Source organism: Hippocampus zosterae, chromosome 13, assembly GCF_025434085.1.
Source record: "Hippocampus zosterae strain Florida chromosome 13, ASM2543408v3, whole genome shotgun sequence".
NCBI lineage: Eukaryota > Metazoa > Chordata > Actinopteri > Syngnathiformes > Syngnathidae > Hippocampus > Hippocampus zosterae.
Genome location: NC_067463.1, coordinates 2,455,286 through 2,474,975, shown reverse-complemented (window position 1 = coordinate 2,474,975; position 19,690 = coordinate 2,455,286). Strand labels below are relative to the sequence as shown.

General features: G+C 45.1%; 1 protein-coding gene across 2 annotated transcripts in view; it reads left to right on the top strand.

The window, feature by feature from the left end:
- Positions 1 to 19,644, top strand: part of scrn2 (secernin 2) — a 38,870-nt gene extending 19,226 nt beyond the window's left edge. Inside the window, exons 4-9 of one of the 2 annotated variants that reach the window (XM_052083888.1) lie at positions 1,468 to 1,667; positions 2,478 to 2,693; positions 4,457 to 4,622; positions 7,215 to 7,380; positions 18,556 to 18,711; positions 19,018 to 19,644. In XM_052083888.1, the coding sequence (XP_051939848.1) occupies positions 1,468 to 1,667; positions 2,478 to 2,693; positions 4,457 to 4,622; positions 7,215 to 7,380; positions 18,556 to 18,708 (901 nt within the window). In that variant the 3' untranslated portion in view covers positions 18,709 to 18,711; positions 19,018 to 19,644. Of the gene's footprint in view, positions 1 to 1,467; positions 1,668 to 2,477; positions 2,694 to 4,456; positions 4,623 to 7,214; positions 7,404 to 7,452; positions 8,564 to 18,555; positions 18,712 to 19,017 lie in introns of those variants that run through there. The other variant, XM_052083889.1, reaches the window with a different exon arrangement.
- Positions 19,645 to 19,690: the final 46 nt, after the last annotated feature.

The following is a 19,690-nucleotide window of genomic DNA, read 5'->3' as shown; positions in this document are numbered from 1 at the left end:
TACAACAAATAATTACATAATGACCAACAGTTGTGCAGCTGCAGGGGGAGCCCTATAGTGCCACCTGTTGGTCCCAAACCAAATCATGACAGGTTTCCTCCCACATTCCAAAAACATGCATCGCAGGCTGATTGAACACTGTAAATCAGGGGTGCCCATTACGTCGATCCTGATCTACCGGTAGATCTAAGACGCGTCCCAAGTAGATCCGAGGAGCGTGGAGGAGAAAAAAAAACCAAATAACCATTTGTGTGTCTTTGAACATGATAGTAATATATATTTTTTGTGTTCATGCACGCTGCACCCTAATCATCCTATCAGTCTCGTTTTCACAAAAAAAATCTAAAATAAAAAAAAAATAAAGCAGGTAAATCTTGAATTTACGGTGGCGCGTGATTACGTCGCCGGAAATTGTTAGCTCTCAGCAGTCTGCAATTGCAGCTTGTGATCAGAGCTGTTGCGCAGCTATCTTTTATCGTCATTATTCTCATTCACAGTTTGCTTCGGGTACAATTCACCGAGGGCACGGAAAAAGAGTAGGAATCTAGGAGGGCACAGGGAAGCACTTTAAAATGGTACGTGTGAGCTACGATAGTTAACAGGCTGCAAAAGTGCATTGCATGCCTCAGTTTCAGGCTGTTTCTCGTCATGGCGTGCGTGCGTGCGTGTGTGCCTGCGTGCGTGCCTGTGTGCGCGCGCGCTGGTAAGGGTAGATCCCGGGAGGTTAGTTGATGGAAAAGTAGATCTTCGGTCCAAAATGTTTGGGCACCCCTGCTGTAAATTGTCCCGAGGTGTGATCGTGAGTGCGAATGGTTTTCGTTTGTCTCTGTGTGCCCTGCGATTGGCTGGCATCCGGTTCAGGGTGTACCCCGTCTACTGCCCAAAGACGGCTGGAATAGGCTCCAGCATCCCCCGCGACTCTTGTAAGAATAAACGGATCGGAAAATGGATCGATGGATGAATGGATACTTTGAAAATAAACTGAGTATTGATGCACACTTTTGCTATATGGCCACTCCGCCTCCTAGAACATTCAAATCTCTAGATTGTGATGGCAATAATCCACATCTTCCTCGCAGACACCTGAAGCTTTCATCCAACATTCACTCACATTAACAATTGGTCAAAATCCAAGCCTTCTTTTGCTGGAAACGTTTATTCATTTGTTACCTCATAGGTGTCAAACTCTGGTCCTGGAGGGTCGCTGCCCTGCATGTTTTCCAAGTCTCCCTGTTGCAACACACCTGATTCAAATGATCAGATCATCAGCAAGCTCTGCGCAAGCCTGACATTGAACCTGTTCATTTGAATCAGGTGTGTTGCAACAGGGAGACTTGGAAAACATGCAGGGCAGTGGCCCTCCAGGACCTGAGTTTGACACCTATTGTTACCTTGTCCCTGTTGTACAGTATTATTTTTATGTTCAAGACAAACATGTGAAAGAAACCCATGAATTTTTCACCTCAGGCTGGGCCTGGAACGTGGTGACAGCGCATGGGCAGCGCTCACTGTCATCACTGGCCTGCTGGAGCGGCACGGACAAGGCGGTCAAAGCAGGGAAGATTCAGAACCTTTGAGCTACCATAACACCTTCCTTCTGGTGGACCGAAATGAAGCCTGGGTGCTGGAAACAGCTGGAAGACTGTGGGTGGCACGGAAGATCTCAGGTGATTACTCTTGGCTTGTTGGACATTTTTGTCGCTAAGCCATTTTTCATGAAATAATTGGGCATGTAGCAGTCACAAATTGGGCAAGTACTGATATCATTATTTTTTGAGTCTACATCACAACGAGGCCGAATTCACAGTTTCTGTCGGCCTTTGCCGTTCATTCATTTTCAGGCTATTGAAGCGCATAGGTGTCAAAACATGTCATCAACTCATTTTGACCAATGCTGTGCATATAACTGGAGAAAAAAATGAATTTCGACAGCATGAGACATTTTAGTGGAGGATCGGTTTTCCCTTCCCCATAAAATCAGCAAATTTGTAAAAATAATGTGCAAATTTCATTGAAGGCTAAATTTACAGTGATAGTTTTGGTCTTGTTCTAAGATGAAACAAAAAAAAAAAAACATCTGGTACTCTCCTGTTTCAAAAATTACAAAACAATGGTAACTTGTTGTCAAGTCACATTTGCTATTTATTTACAGATGCAAAACTTAATCATGTCAAGAAAAGGAAGCAAAATGAAAAAGGAGGCAATTTTTAGTGAAGGGTATCATCATTTTTGTCCTGACTGGTTCTGCTTGCTTATCATAATTATGTTGTGCCACTATTCATAAGCAAATCCTAATTTCGTTTTCAGGGGTTTCTTTATTTCATTATTATTATTATTTATTTTTATGATTTTGGTGGGTGGAGGGACAATTTTTACTTATATCAGTCATTTCAGTGACCATTCTGGGGTTGTCTTATTCTTTCACGAAAGGGAATGAAGAATTGTGTCCATGTGTAAAAGCCAATTTCCCTTTTCAGAGGGAGTGACTAACATCTCCAACCAGTTGACTATCGGCACCGAGATCTCCGCAGAGCATCCAGAGCTGCGGAGTGTGGCCCGGGCACAGGGCTGGTGGGATGGTGTAGGAAAGTTTAACTTCTCACAAGTCTTCGGCCTTGAGAAGCAACCTGTCAGGATGGAGCTTGCCAAAAAGCGATATAAGGGGGGTGCAGAGTTACTACAGCAACATGACGGTGAGGGTTGCAGGCTTTCAAAGCACTCAGAAAAAAAACGGCATTTGTTTTATCTAGGGCTGTTTACATTAAAAATGCATTCAAAGCTTTACAGATTAACTTAATGTGACATTCTATAAGCATTTGAATGCACACACTCTACTGTTAAATGTTTTCGTACTTTTGGACAAGTTGTTGTTCTCTAACAAAGATTGAATGGCAAAATTCACAACAGGTGTTTGATCCTTGAATTGACCAATAAATGTCCTGGATCAAGTAGAGCTGATGTTTAAACAGTCGTCCTCATCATGCTGTTCACATTTTGACATCATCAGACAAGATGACACCCAAGAATGGCTCATCAGTATCTTGACATTGTGATGCTTCAAACAGGAAGTTCTCATGGAAGTGGCCACTGAGCTTAGACTGTCACAGAGTGTCATTGGCAGGTTGCAACAGAGAGACTGGAAGATTCACAGAAAGTAGGTGAGAGGCGCCCAAGAGTCATGTCAGAACATTCAAAATCAGTGTGGTCAGCATACAAGGCATACTGCATGGGGCACCTGACCACACCACCGGGCGCAGATGTTATCGTGTTGCATGGGTCAGGGAGCATTTACACTGGACAAGGGACCAGTGGGCCTTAGTGCTGTTCTCTGATGAAAGTCGATTCGCGTTGAGCAGAAATGATTGCCTCCAACGATGTTGGGGACGTCAAGGAGAGCGTTATGCATCAGCCACTGTTGTCACCAGACAAGCTTTTGGTGGTGGCGGTGTTACTGTGTCGGTAGGTGTGTCCAGTCGGTATAGAACTCTCCTACACTTTGTGAATGGTACAATGGCAAGCCCATCCTAATAATATTAATCCAGTGATTTTTTTTCCCAAACATGAGTTTAATTTCATCTTCCTGGATGACACAATGCACCAGCACATCGAGGTCGCATTATCAGGGAAGGGCTGTTGGAGACTGTTGGACCTCAAATGGAATGGCTTGCACTTTCTCCAGACCTGAATCCTATTGAAAACTGTGGCATCAGCTGAGTTGCCGTGTAGAGGCTCGAAACTCTGCAACACAAAACCTCAATGATCTGAGTGGGATGCCATTCGTCAGCAGAGAATAAGTTGATTTGTGAACAACATGAGATGCGGTTGTCAAGCTGTAATTGATGCTGAAGTGCACATGACGAGTTATTGAGATGTTGAATTTCTTTTTGTTGTGGTGCACCCACCATGATTGTTAACTTTTGTTTCAATGAATTTTTTATGATGAGGAAATCACAATTGCATCCTTCTACTTAAATGTCCTACTTTCATGATACAGTCGAACCTTGTTACAATGTATCTTGAGGGACATAACAAATCTGGATGTTATAACGGTAGTCTGCCAACTATGATGTATAATACAGTATGAATGTTTATAGATGTAACAACATGAACATGTAATCCATTATAAACATTGAAAATTGTGTACTGTATATGAAGAAAAAAATGATTTTATAAGACATGAAACAACTGGCCAACGGGAACTTCGAAAAAATATGATAATTTTCCCAAATGGCAGTCCTGGGCATCATGGCCACCCGCTTTCGACGCATGACAGCTCCCCACCTGCACATCTAAGCTGGTAAATTTGAATGGGTTTGCTTGTCTTTCCCTGACATTCTCATGGGGTAGAAAGACTTTGGTATTTGGAAAACTGTTGACAATTTACAGTATTCTCTGTGCTAAACTTGTACTATTGGATTATGCAGTAACAAAACATGTTTTTTCCTGTATTTTATAGGTTCTGTTACAGCAGAAGTGATGATGTCTATTCTGAGGGACAAGCCCAGTGGCATCTGCATGGACTCTGGCGGGTTTTGCACCACAGGCAGTATGGTGTCTATACTCCCCAGAGATGCCAGCCTGCCCTGCATCCACTTCTTCACTGCAACTCCAGACCCCTCCCGGTTTGTCATCTACAAAACCCCCAAATTACCCAAACACATATTCCAAACATATTGAAAACAACAACAACAACATTCAGACCCTAAAACAGTCAAGAAAGAAATAGCAAAAACCGGAGGAACAAAACTCTCGAGCGGTAAACTAATTTTTTGGCAATTTATATGACGAGACTAAAGGCCTTTGGATTGCCAGACCGGTGTGGTGGTCCCACTTTTTAAAAAGGGCTACCGGAGGGTGTGTTCCGACTATAGGGGGATCACACTCCTCAGCCTCCCTGGTAAGGTCTAATCAGGGGTCCTGGAGAGGAGGGTCCGTCAGGAAGTCGAGCCTCAGATTAAGGAGGAGCAGTGTCGTTTTCGTCCCGGCCGTGGAACTGTGGACCAGCTCTAAACCCTTAGCAGGGTCCTTGAGGGTACGTGGAAACTCGCCCAACCAGTCTACATGTGCTTTGTGGACTTGGAGAAGGCGTTCGACTGTGTCCCTCGGGGAGTTCTGTGGGGGGTGCTTCAGGAATATGGAGTACCGAACCCCCTGATACGGGCTGTTTGGTCCCGATACTACCGATGTCAGAGTTTGGTTCACATTGCCGACAGTAAGTCAAAATCGTTTCCAGTGAGGGTTGGACTCCGCAAAGGCTGCCCTTTGTCGCCGATTCTGTTCATCACCTTTATGGGCAGAATTTCTTGGTGCAGCCGAAGCGTTGATGGGGTCCATTTTGGTGGCCTCAGTATTGCATCTCTGCTTTTTGCAGATGATGTGGTACTGTTGGCTCCTTCAAGCAGGTCCCTGCAACTCTCACTGGAGCGTTTTGCAGCCAAGTGTGGAGCGGTTGCAATGAAAACCAGCACCTTCAAATCTGAAACAATGGTCCTCAGTTGGAAAAGGGTGGAGTGCCCCCTCCGGGTCGGGCAGGAGATCTTGCCCCAAGTGGAGGAGTTCAAGTATCTTGGGGTCTTGTTCACGAGTGGGGGCAGGAGGGAGCGAGAGATCGATAGGCGGATCGGTGCAGCATCTGCTGTGATGCGCACTTTGTATCGGTCTGTCGTGGTAAAGAAGGAGCTGAGCCAAAGGGCGAAGCTCTCAATTTGCCGGTCGATCGACGTTCCGACCCTCATCTATGGTCACGAGCTATGGGTCATGACCGAAAGAACGAGATCTCAGATACAAGCGGCCGAAATGACTTTTCTCCACAGCTCCAGGCTCTCCCTTAGATATAAGGTGAGAAGCTCGGAGAGGCTCAGAGTCGAGCAGCTTCTCCTCCACATCGAGAGGAGCCAGATGAGGTGGCTTGGGCATCTGATTAGGATGCCTCCTGGACGCCTCACTGGTGAGGTGTTCCGGGCGTGTCCCACTGGCAGGAGACCCCGGGGACGACCCACGACACGCTGGAGAGACTATGTCACCCAGCTGGCCTGGGAACGACTCGGGATCCGCTGGGAAGAGCTCGAAGAAGTGACTGGGGAGAGGGAAGCGTGGGCTTCCCTACTAAAGCTGTTACCCCGCGACCCGACCCCGGATAAGTGGAGGAAAATGGATGGATGGATGGATGGATGGGACTGAAGGCTGTTCACATATTGAAGCTTTGAGTCTCTTGGTATTACCCACGTGTAAAATTAGGAACAACAGGTATGAGAAACAGAAGCTCTCTGTAGAGTGTTGTCTGTAATCTGTACTATGTATTTGTGAAAAACATTTTTGAAATGATTAGAAAAAGATTTTTAAAAAGCTATGCAATTCAGCAGTTTCCTTCTTCACAGTTTGCTTGCTGCTGCGTTACAATGGAGATTGGGAAAAATCCGACCAACTAATTTGTTCCTATTCAAAATACTATATTAAGAGAAAGGTCAAACAGATACAAAATATCATTGTTGCTTTTCCATTACAACAGGCGGAATGGGGGCGGAATCAACAGAACTAGGCAAGCCACCACTGTACAGTGCACACTTGTAGCGTGCAGGGTTCTGCCATAACATTTCACGAGTTGGTGAGTCTCGGCCACTGGTTTCGTTACGTGGTGTGGAGATGCCCCAACTCTGCCGCTTCCCCGAGTTGCTGCCAATGGGTGCGACTTGTTGTCGTCCGAAGCCCTTTGGCATCCGCCCCAACTCGCCGCTCATGAGCCGGGCGACTGCCAAGGCTCCGGGCTGCAGCTTCGGATGCCAGAGAGTGACGATGACGAGATGCAGGTGGCAGCAACATTTTTACCACAATCTTCACCATTTCATTCATTGATAAGTATGAAATCATAAATATGGTTAAGTATTGTTGTAAAATGCACTATGTGTGCTGTATATACTGTGTTTTTATGAATTAGTGTATCTCAAAATAAACGCCTACATTTTTGGCCAATCAGACATCATTGATGTCACGGCCCTGCTCAGCCTACATGTTAGAACCACCTCAGAGGAGGCTTTGAAAAGCAGTTCCATTGGAACCGCAAGGCCCTGAAAAAGTGTAATGGAGCTCGACTACTCAGTAATGGATACAATGCAAAAGTGGCTTTTGACTGTGCTTCAGCATTAGTGAGTTTATTTGTTTTTCGTTTCTCCATTTTTGTCATGTTTTCCTACCCCCATTCTCCTTTGCACTTCCAGGTCCATATTCAAACCTTATATCTTTTCTGAGGATTACACCCCCGTGCTTCAGGTGGTCTCCCCGCACTTTGGGCCTCTCAGGAAGCAGCCGCGCCCTCAAGTGGACCGCAGACATGACCTTTACAAGGCTCACCAGGAGGCACTTAACACCATGAAGACTGATCCGGTAGGTCAATTGCATGTTTTGTAGTTGAAAAAGCAAAGTACAGAATAACACTGACTGCCTTGCATTGCAGAGGTAAAGGGTTCAATTCCAGCCCTGGCTTCCTGTGTGGATTTTTTATGTTCTCCCCGTGCCTGCATGGGTTGTCTCCGGGTCCTGCGGTTTTCTCCCACATTCCAAAAGAACATACTTGGCAGGTTGATTGGGCACTCCAAATTGTCCTGAGGTGTGATTGTGAGTGCGAATGGTTGTTTGTCTATGTGTGCCCTGTGATTGGCCAGCAACCAGTTCAAGGTGTACCTCACCTATTGCCTGTAGACAGCTGGAAGAGAAGCAGATTAGAAATGGATGGATAGATGGATCCACATAAAATGCATTGCTCACATGTACAAGTACACCAAACTTAAACAAACAAAAGTATGTATTCAAAGAAGAAGGATCATTGTTCAGTGTTTTGTTGAATATTGGCATAAGCTACAAACAACTGTGTGTATTTGGCACACAGTACCAGTAAGTGCAACGTCCATTGTGCTATTATGTAGTGACTCAAAGAAAACATTTGAACTATTTATAGAAACGATTTATCAATGTTCCATATTCCTGCCAACAAACAAACAGTAATGTGTTCCTCGAACTGGTCCTTGGCCTTGAGGACTGGCTCGAGGACCGAAGGTCGGTCCTTTGTCCTTGGCCTCGGAGTCAAGTCCTTGGTCCTTGGCCTTGGGTTGCCGGTCCTCGGACACAATGAGAGATATGAGCCTCCAATCCTTCGTCCAAAGGTATAAAGTGGGCCTGAGAACCGCAAAAATCATGAAGAAAGCAAACAAAATCCATCCAGGGAAACACATGTTGATGAATTTATCTGGCGCTTTAAGAGGGGCGAGGCTGCCACTGACAGGTGACAGTCAGTGCAACGTGTAAAGAGCGGCATCACAGTTATTTTCAATCACGGTTCGTTCCGTTCGTGATCGGCAGTTTAAATAGCATGTAAAGCCTTTCTGTAACATTGGTGTCTTTTATTTAGTTATTTTTGCACAGTCGTCACGTTTGTGCGGTCGCACTCGAATGTTTGTTTGAAGCAAGTACATACCTGTCAACTTTTCGGAGCGCCAAACTGTATAAACTACCAAAAAAATCCTTATAAAGAGCAAAAAATCCGTATAACATCCATCCATCCATTTGCCTTTGGCCTCATTACAGAGGGGGACGATCGAGAGTACAGGGGACTGACGAAGGACTTAGTGGACTGGTGCCAGCAGAATCTCCTCCAGATCAACCCTAGGAAAACTAAGGAGTTGGTTGTGGATTTCTGCTGGAAACAGTCCTCACCACCACCGATGAACATCCAGGGTATGGACATAGAGAGGGTGACCTCCTACAAGTACCTAGTTCTTCTGAACAACAAACTGGACTGGTCTACAAACACGGACACCCTGATTAGGAAAGGACAGAAAGGACACTCTTCCTACTCAGGAAACTGAGGTCTTTTGGGGTTCAGCGGTCGCTCTTTAAGACTTTCTATAACTCGGTGGTGGCCTCGGCCATCCATTATGGCATTGTCTGCTGGTCAGGCAGCATCTCAGCCCGGGACAGAAAGAGACTGGAGCGACTGGTCAGGAAGGCCAGTTCTGTCCTGGGCTTCTCCCTTGACACTCTGGAGGAGGTGGGCAATAGGGATGTGAATCTCAGCACTGAGGACGATTCGATACACATCTCGATGCACTGCCAGCGATGCGATACTTAAACGATACATGGAATTTTCTGGCGATACGATGCGATACGTTTCACCGTCGTCACGATGCGATACGATGCGATACACATTAAGTTCAAAATCAATGCGATCCAATACGATACAATGCAATTTGTTGCGATATTGTGCAATTAAACATGATGCAAATAAGCGAAGAAAAAAAGCTTTTAAAAAGATGGAATTCAGTATGGTATTACAAAAAGGATACCACTTTATTCCTTATAAACAGTAGAACTTGTAAAACAACTTATTTAAGCCCTTTCACAATTGGGTTTTGTGCAAAGAAAATGTAAACAATTTGGCACCTGAGACTCACAGCTGTTGCTATAGTGTAAACACAAACAGACTATTCTCACTGAGTGTCATATATGAAATATAATAATATATATATATATGAATTTATAGCGCAAGATGTCCACCCGTCCACTGTAAGTGCAACTCTTTGTGCACTGTTCAGCGACACAGTAAACTCACTTCTTACTTTGTTGTACACATCGGGAATATGTAAGTGAACACAGACCTGTCTGGTATTTTATACCTGGGTTCCAAAACGTGCACGAGCTGTCTGAAACCCTCGTTGTCCACCATGCTAAGACTGGAGGTCTTTGCATATGAAATAAGCAGTGACCTTAGTTATAGCCATTGTGCGGTCACAGTGAGTTGCAAGGGGACTCGCAAAATAAGAGGCAATTTTTTTCTGATCCTGACCTGGTTTACCAAGAGTTTCTCCGGTGTCCGACGAGGAACTGGGCGTGGAAGCGGGGGAGCGGGAGGGAAACTTGTCGGTGATCTGGTGCCATCGTTTTAAGTGGGTCTGCATATTTGTGGTTCTGCCGTTGTATGGCTTCTTAGTGCGACATTCCTTGCAAATTACGGAGGTTTTATCAAGCTTTCCGTCTTTCTTTTCGAAGCCGTAGTATTTCCAAACATAAGATTTGAATGTTGCGGCTGCATTAAATATAGTAGTTTCCTCGCCTCCCCTTGCGCTAACTTCCATAACGTTTCGCTAGTTGTGTACTGGACTGTATGTGACGCACGGCTACCGTCCCCATTCAACACAAAACGCAATGATGGTGCATTCATTGCGCCTAGGAAAGGGCAGATAGGGGACGTTTAACATGAATAAAACGGCGCGTGAATCGGATTTTACCGATACCCATCAATGCATCGTGATGAATCGCGATTTCACGCGTCAATCGCGTCGTACCCAGTGAATGAGCCGATGCACTCGGATCGCGCACGTGCGCATCGATGTATCGATTAATATAGATTATTTTCCACACCCTTAGTGGGCAACAGAAGGATGCTCCAGTCCGCCCTGACAGCACTAGGTAGCTCCTTCAGCCAGAGACTGTTACACCCGCGCTGCAAAAAGGAGAGATACCGACACTCGTTCCTACCGACTGGTGTCAGGCTGCTGAATAAAAATAACAACAATAACAATAATAATTAAATTATGTGAAAAACAATTGTAAATAGGACTGCGATTTATCCATTTTGTATTTATATTGCACTTAATTGAACGGTGTTTGTTTGTTTTTTCTTCTTTCTACCCACATTCTTGCTGCTGGAGGCTGTAAATTTCCCCAGTGTGGGACAAATAAAGGATATCTTATTTACCGAACCGCTTGATCCTCACTAGGGTCGCAGGGGGTGCTAGAGCCTATCCCAGCCGTCTTCGGGCAGTCGGCGGGGGACACCCTGAATCAGTTGCCAACCAATCACAGGGCACACAGAGACGAACAACCATCCACGCCCACACCTAGGGACAATTTAGAGCGTTCAATCAGCCTGCCATGCATGTTTTTGGAATGTGGGAGGAAACCGGAGCACCCGGAGAAAACCCACGCAGGCCCGGGGAGAACATTCAAAATCCACACAGGGAGGCCAGAGCTGGAATCCACACTGTGAAGCCGACGTGCTAACCACTGGACTACCGGGCCGCTCCTTATAACATATAACATTTTGACATAAAGCATTTTATGTCAAAATAACGGCACAGAAAAAAACACGAAATTTTGATATTTATTGTAGATCTCCATAATACAATGTCTGGTTAATATTCTACCTAGTGGAATTACTGTGTTCAGAGTTGTATTCCGGAAATGAAAGCATTCGAGGAGACGAGCACTGTTCTGGGCAAAAGCAAACGGAACCATATGTCGGGGGGGGGGGACATTTTCAGAATCCGTATGATTTGTGCAATACGGCCAATACGAATAATCAATACTGTATTGATAATACATAGTTTAAATTCATGGTTTATGTACGGTAATTATTTATTATTATTGTGAAGTTGAAGGTATTAAATTAATTAATGTAGTATTAGTGGTCGTGGTAATAATAGTCGTACTCAGAGAATGTTTACAGTTTCAGCCATCTCATTACCTCTGCGTCGCGCGTCCTGGACGCATAATTAACCCACGGGACGCACAGTTCCAAATAATGTGCGTTTTTGGGGGGCGCAAGGAAATTTCTCAGTCACAAACAAACAAACAAACAAACAAAAAAAACTACGGCAAGCCTGAGGATTTTGTTTGTGTTATTAATGACATAAGTCATTATGGCATTTAACTGATGCTTTAATAGCATGAAACGCAACTGACGGTAACGATGGCAAGCCAACTGACGGTAACGATGGCAAGCCGCACCTTGCCTCTTGGGTTATACCATTTTAACTAGCCCGGGGCGGGGATAGTCCCCAAACATCTCCCCTTTTATAATTCAACACAATTAATAATAAACAATATTAGCGTTTCTATAAATCGAGTCTTTGGGGTGGTTTCACTATCCGACCCCTGCTGGTCTTCTACTGTCCCTTTGTGTCCATCTGTGTCTTTTCCTCATCTTGTCCGTTTGTCCCATCCTTGCTCATGTTCTCTTCCTTCATACCATCACCGCCCCGACTCTCCTGTAGTCTGGGAGGTGTCCGGTTTAGTTCTGTTGGTCGTGTAGCCTCGTTTTGCTCCGTTCGTCTCTTAGCCATATTTTGTTCTGCTGGTCTCAGAGCCACTGTGTTACGTCTGTACAGAGTACCTTCTACATCCACTACATAGGATCGAGGGCCCGCCTGCTGGAGACACACACCTCTTCTCCATCTCCCAGTCCGATCTCCAGGCAAAGGCTGCATCCTTATTGGTTGGCCAACTTTTACTTCTGGCAGATCTCTAGCCGATTTGTCATACCGCATCTTGGCTGTTTGATGCTTAGACTTCAACTTCTCCGTAACACCTGTCACTATGCATGGCTCCAATAGACTCTCCGAAACAGGAAGTGGCGTTTTCAGACGACGGGCCATCAGCCTTTGGGCCGGACTGTAGTCCATGTTGTCCGAAGGGGTATTCCTCCACTGCAATACCGCCAACCAGGGATCCGAGCCAGCACCAGCAGCTTTTTTACACAGATTCTTGGCCAGTTTCACAGCTGATTCAGCCTTGCCATTTGATTTGGGGTGTCTCGGTGAGGACATAACATGTTCAAACCCCCATTCTTTTGCAAATCTTCTAAATGTGTCATTCTCAAACTGTGGCCCACAGTCAGTGATCCCCCGGTCAGGCTGGCCATAGCGAGCAAATTGTGACTTACACTTCAGAACTGTGGTTTCCGCTGAGAGGTCAGAAAGCTGTTCAATCTCCCAAAAATCGGAGTAATGATCCACTATCATCAGAAAGTCTCGCCCCGCTTGTCTGTATAAGTCCATGCTTAAAATTTGCCACGGCCGACCAGGAAGTGCATGCGACATCATTGTCTCTTGTTGTTTGTGTGCATACTCATTGCACACCGAGCACTGGCCAACAAAGTCTTTAATTTCCCCCCGCATATTGGGCCAGTATAGCGTGTCTCTTGCCTGTCTGTAGCACGCCTCTCCTCCTATGTGACTGTTGTGTATGCGGTTCAGCATTTCCGTCCGCAGTGATCTTGGAATTATGACTCTTTGACTTTTGAAAGTATTCCATCCTGTGCACTGATTTCATCTCTGACCGACCAATACTCTCTGATGGCTCACTACTCAATACTCACACTCATGCCATACATAAACCATATTACACCGGTCCTTCAACATCTCCACTGGCTCCCCATTTTACACCGCATTCAATATAAAATCCTGCTCCTCACATTCAAATCCATTCATAACCTAGCCCCTCCATACCTATCTGACTTCATCCATATTCCTACGCCTGTTCGCGCTCTTCGTTCCTCCTCCTCTGTCCTCCTCTCTGTCCCCCCTGCTCGCCTCGTCACCATGGGAAATAGAGCCTTCAGTCGCTCTGCTCCCCAGCTTTGGAACTCACTCCCAGCTGACCTTCGTAATTCAGACTCACTAACACATTACAAATCCAGCCTCAAAACACATCTGTTTCGACAAGCCTATTCACTCAGACCATAAAGCCATTATTTTATTGATTTATATATTTTTGTTGTATTTTTTCTTATCTTATTTGATGTTGTTTTTAACATTGTACTCATGATTTTAACTGCTTGTTGTAAGGTGTCCTTGAGTTTCTAGAAAGGCGCCCACAAATAAAATGTATTATTATTATTATTATGGCTAAGGGTGTCTGCTCCTTGTGTTCAGGCCACCCCTCCATGACCAAATCCTTCAACATTTGAAGACAGGTGTCACTCGCTGTGTGGTCTCTGATTTGTGTCAAATGCTGATTAGTGACGTTCAGGTAGTCGGCTTGATTAATGTCTTCAGCTTTGTCTTGCGCACTCTGGAGCATGCACACAGACTGCCGATAATAGGCCTCATTGCCTGTGTTGACTGGTACTGTGGCTCTACTAAGTGCATCGCTGATATGCATGTCGGTGCCCGGTTTGTATGCTACCTTGAGGTTGTAGTTTTGCAATGCAAGAAGCATGCTCTGGAGACGCTTCGGAGCACACAGGAGAGGCTTGTTGAAGATAGCGATGAGCGTCTTGTGATCTGTCTCTGCTGATATTTCTTCTCTGCCGTAGAGGTAATGGTGGAATGGTTGACATGCAAACACGATGCTCAAACTCTCCTTTTCAATTTGAGCGTAGTTTTGTTCGGTCTGTGTTAATGCACGAGATGCATAGCTAACTGGTTTGCCATTCTGGAGAAGGCAACACCCAATACCCTTCTGGCTGGCATCACTTTGTACGGTGACAGGCTTTGTCACATCATCGTATTTCAACAGTGGTGCTGACGTCACAAGCCTTTTGATTTCCTGAACAGCGGCATCATGCTTAGGCAGCCAGTGAAACATGACATCTTTGTCGAGAAGCCTTCGTAGGGGTTCACATATTTCTGACAGGCGTGGAAGAAACTTCGCAAGGTATGCAACAAACCCAATAAATCTTTGCACCGACTTCACATCCGTGGGGCATCTCTTGAACTGCCCTGATTTTCTCTGGGTCTGGGTGGAGACCGTCGGATGACAAAACATGCCCATGAAACTTGACCTCCCTGACCTTAAACTGTAGTTTCTTTAGGCTGAGTCTCAGTTTGATCTCCCTGCATCTTTCCATCAGCGCAATTAGTTTACCGTCGTGGTCCTTGATCGCTTCCGCATCTGTGTCCCCGCATCCGACAATCAATATGTCGTCAGCTATTGGTTCGATTCCAGTAAGCCCTGACAATAGCTCATCTTGTTTGCGTTGATAGACCTCCGGAGCGACCGACACACCAAACGGAAGTTTTAGCCATCGGTGCTGCTCTCTCTGTCCAGTTTACACTGAAGAAAAGCATCCCGTGCGTCCACAAGCGTAAAGACACGAGCTTTCGGAAGTTTGTACAGCACGTCGTCAAGTGTGGGCATTTGGTAGTGCGAGCGTTTTAATGCTTTGTTGAGGTATTTAGGTTCTATGCAGATACCGGGGTCATAGAACTGTTAAGCTCAAAGCGTACCTCTCCCAGGAGTGCCTGGACTGGGTCTGTGAACACATCTGAGAAAGACTCAACCAGTTGCTGCTTGGTAAGTGGCCCAGTGCTGCTCTGCCCTATCAGATTCAGTTCTTCTGGGATGGTAAAATGCATTAGCCCCAACTCCACACTTGTTGAGCCCGACAGGAGGGGGCGCTGTTTGCACCTCACAACCTCGAAGTCTAAGATATGCCTTTTGCCGTGTACCACACATTCAGTTCTAGAAACCCCAATTGAGTTGAGCGTTTCTCCAGAATACAAAACTAGCTTGGACTTGCTTGAGAGTAGAGGAACGTTGGGTGCAAGCTTCCTCTTGTCTCTGATGCTCATTACATTGCACGTGGCCCCCGAATCCAACTGACATCTCTGGGGTGCTCCGTTTAATGAGAGGGTAGCGAACCATTTTCTCCCATGACCATGTACAGCACCAATGCTCTCCGGCGCATAGATATCATCCTGTTCTTCGTCAAACTGTGCGTCTTCCGTGATATTAACTCTCTGGTTGGATTGAACTTTTCTCATTCACACTTTTGCGAAGTGATTCAAAGTCCCACATTTGCGACATGTTTTTCCAAATGCTGGGCACGCATCCGCTCCCCGTTTGTGTTAGCCACCACAATATTTGCACTCGACAATGTCCCTTCTTCTCTCTCCATCTTTGGGTTTATACATGCCTCGCGTGCCCCGTTGCTGTTGTTTGTCTGATACGTGAATACTCTCTGAGATGCACTCTGGCGTCATGAGTTTCAATTTCATACCCGTCATTTCAGCCTCTCTGCACATATCAATGGCCGATCTTAGTGTCAGGTCTTTCTCCCTTAGTAGGCGTCTTCTCACATTTTCGTCAGTGATTCCAAGGACCGGTCGCGTAGCAGCTCTTCTTTTAGCTCTGCGTATTCACATGAAGCGGCCCTCTCGCGCAGTCTCGTAACAAACAAATCAATTGGCTCACCGTCATCTTGCTTGCAGTTTCCAAACACGTATCTCTCGAATATTACATTCCGTTTTGGTTTGAAATAATTCTCCAACGCGTCCAATATCTCCTTCACGTCCTCCTGTTGTGCCGCAGACAGGTTCAGGTTGTGTTTGTACACATGGCGGCAATCGCCCCCCATAAGTCTTCTCAGAGCAGCCGCCTGCACTCTTTTGTCTTTATCTCCCAAACCGGATGCCAAAGAATAATCCTCAAATTCAGCACGAAAGTTATCCCAGTTGTTTGCAACATCTCCAGTCAGCTTCATCTCCTCCGGGGATGGGATGCTGACGTTAGCCGCCATGTCGTCAGCCTCGTTGCTATCACGGTCGCGATACTGGACTCCCACCTGCGTGTCCCGCACACAATAAAGTCACAGCTGCGACGGCACTAATCGAAAATAGCAGTGGGTAGGATCACTTCTGACACCATGTTTGTGTTATTAATGACACAAGTCATTATGGCATTTAACTGATGCTTTAATAGCATGAAACGCAACTGACGGTAACGATGGCAAGCCGCACCTTGCCTTTTGGGTTATACCATTTTTAAATAGCCCGGGGGGGGGGGGGGGGGGGGATAGTCCCCAAACAGATTTCACGGTAACAATCGTTACTTCTCTGAGCTCATCCGACCCTACACACCTGCCCGGCGCCTCAGGTCTGTGGACCAGACATTATTAGAAGTACCAAGAACTTAACTGAGGCTCAAAGGGGATCGAGCCTTTTCTGTTGCTGGTCCCTCTCTCTGGAATGACGTCCCACTGAACATTCGGCAAGCCTCCTCGCTGCCCATCTTCAAAACCCTCCTCAAAACTCACTTGTATTCTTTGGCATTCGACTCAGCATGACTTAGATTTGTTCTTGGTTTTACTGTTTGGTCTTTCTACCGCCTTTATTACCGATTTGTCTTACTGTTTATTGTGCATGCACGGAAACAGCATTGGTTATTCTATAATTTAAAAATGGTTGTAGCATGGCAACTTTATGAATAAAAAAATCGTCACAAGGTGTAGTAATGCTAATGTTAACTGTTGGTAGGACTCATGATGACGTGTGTTAAATTCTTTCGTCAAATTGATCGTAGATTACACATGCATCGTCTTGGAAAGAGGATGTCAAGCCACATCAATACTTACCTGTATTAATGATTACCAGTAAATTAATCTTTGCAGTGTGAGATTGGAAAAAATACTCTGATGATGCCACATGAGTACACCAGTTTTTGATCCATTTATTTTTTTGGAATAAACCTGGACTACACAGCTACTGATGTAATGTTCATTGTTAATGCATAGCTTTCAAACATTGACCCTTGAAACATTATACTTTTGAGTGTCAGAATTCTTGATTATGAATATTAGTCAAAATAGAAAAATGGGTTCCCGTGATGAACATTTACGGAACCCAACATGAGTTACCGTGGTTTCCCAAAGGGTAATCCAACGGAACCGAAAAACGGTTACCATGAATTTCAGAAATCCTCAGGCCTGCTCCTGAATTACTTAATTTTTTTCAGCATTTGTTTATCATTGTATGTATTTGTTGTTGTTTGTGTTATTGTCATATGCAATTGAATAGGTAGACCGTTTCAGAATTCAAAATTTGGGACTACTCAATGCATAATGGGACTCATACTTTTCTGTATGAGTCCGGCAGCGAGTCCAAAATTATCACTGAGAGATTACCGCTTTCGTTTGCAAGTCATTTAGCACCATGCTCTCCACAAACATGCGGTGTGAAAAACCGGAGAGGGGGCACCCATCATCCGGGCGCACCCCAGCCCAGTGTCGAACGGCGTTCCGCGCGGCCGGGGCCGCTAACCTTGACCAACCGGGGGGCGGCGGCGCTACGGTATCGGCACATCTAGGCGGGATTCTGACTTAGAGGCGTTCAGTCATAATCCCGCAGATGGTAGCCTCGCACCATTGGCTCCTCAGCCAAGCACATACACCAAATGTCTGAACCTGCGGTTCCTCTCGTACTGAGCAGGATTTTCAGTCAGTGATTGACTTCTATGCAGTCATTTCTCAACTTGTCTTCCGTGCCATGTCATCCCTGTTAAGTGTTGCACTAAATTAATTCACATTAATTCATAAATGTATATCAAATGCTTTTATTTTTGTTTTTCTCAGTATAAATAACACGTACCCTGACTGTTCTACTCTTTGAATAAAAACACTTCATTCAAGCGTTGGGGAGTGCAAGGGGTTATGATGGAGGGGTGTTGCAAATCATGAAGACCTGCCAAGTGGTATGATAGCATTGTTTTATACATGTCCTCGGCTAGGCCTCAGCTTCAAAATCAGTCCTTGGTCCTTGGCCTTGGCCTCGGAGGCAAGTCCTTGGTCCTTGGCCTTGGCCTCGGAAAATTTCTCAAGTCCTTGGTCTTGGCCTTGCCTCGTAAAATTTTCAAAGTCCTTGGCCTCGGCCTCGGGTTGCCGGTCCTTGGACACAACACTGCAAACAACCCCCCACCCCTCAAAAAAAACACACCTGGGAGGACACATAATAATGTGTCCAATTTTTCACGTTTGTTGTATATCTCTTTTTTTCTTTCTCTGGGCAGGACAAGGGCTTAGCCATCTATGGGATTCTGAGGAACCTCGAATCGCAGTGTCTGAATGAGATTTCAGCCATGTTGAGTGGAGAGATACCAGGCGATGAACTGGGAAATTTGTTTTTTGATTGTGTGCACACAGAGATCAAGTTCTATCAATGACAGGTGGGAGAAGCGGCCGGTTTGAAACTAAATTTTCTCGTACACTTTGGAAGATTGGGCTGTTCAACAACTTTCCTGACAGCACATTAAAAATGACAATCTGCATCAAATCAATTAACTGTTTACATTTAGTTATGAACAACAACAACAACAATAGCGAACATTAAAATGACTGTTGAGTTATTTTCCCCACCCCATCAAGTTGGAACTGTTAGTCAGGTTAAAGGTCACGGTTTATGGTGTCAGTGTCTTATTCTCTGTCTGTTCATGAAGCTGACACGTATGATGATCAACTATTTTGTCTCATAGTGACCTCAACCAGCTCATTCCTACCAGTGGAAAGTGTAAGGAAAGGCCGCGGAGAGCCTCAAGGAACGTTTATCCTCCATCACTGATACCATTATATCATCACTTAAGACTAGATGTTTTAAAATGTCTGATCATCATTTCAACCTAGGGGTAATGACCTCTGTAGTGTTAAAAATGGGGTAGATGGCACATGCAGTCATGTAGCAGTGGTTTTACATTTCACTCTTGTATGGGGTATGTTGAAAGCAGGAATTTGTTGATGGAAAACAATGGGTTTTCATGCGATGGCTACATGGTCAACATGAAATGAAGACTGCATAGAATTACATCTGTTTGAGTTCTATGTCTTAATAACAACAGCGGAAGTCAAATGAGTTTGAGGAAATCAGCAAAGTGGACCATAGTATAAATTGACTTTTTTTGCAAAGTATGAGAAAATAGCATGATGTGTAAATGTCCTATATTTTATTGCTGAAGTCACTGCACATCTCAGGGTAGAAAAAAACCCTGGCTGTTGTGGTTTAAATAGTTTTTCTTGGCGTTGGAGAAAACAAATACATGAAGAATTGTGAAATAGTGAAATATGGAAAATAGAGAAAATTAAATAAAATAGCATTCATTACCAGAGATGGGCACTTTACCCTATTTTGTGGTCCGTCCTCCGTCCGTGACG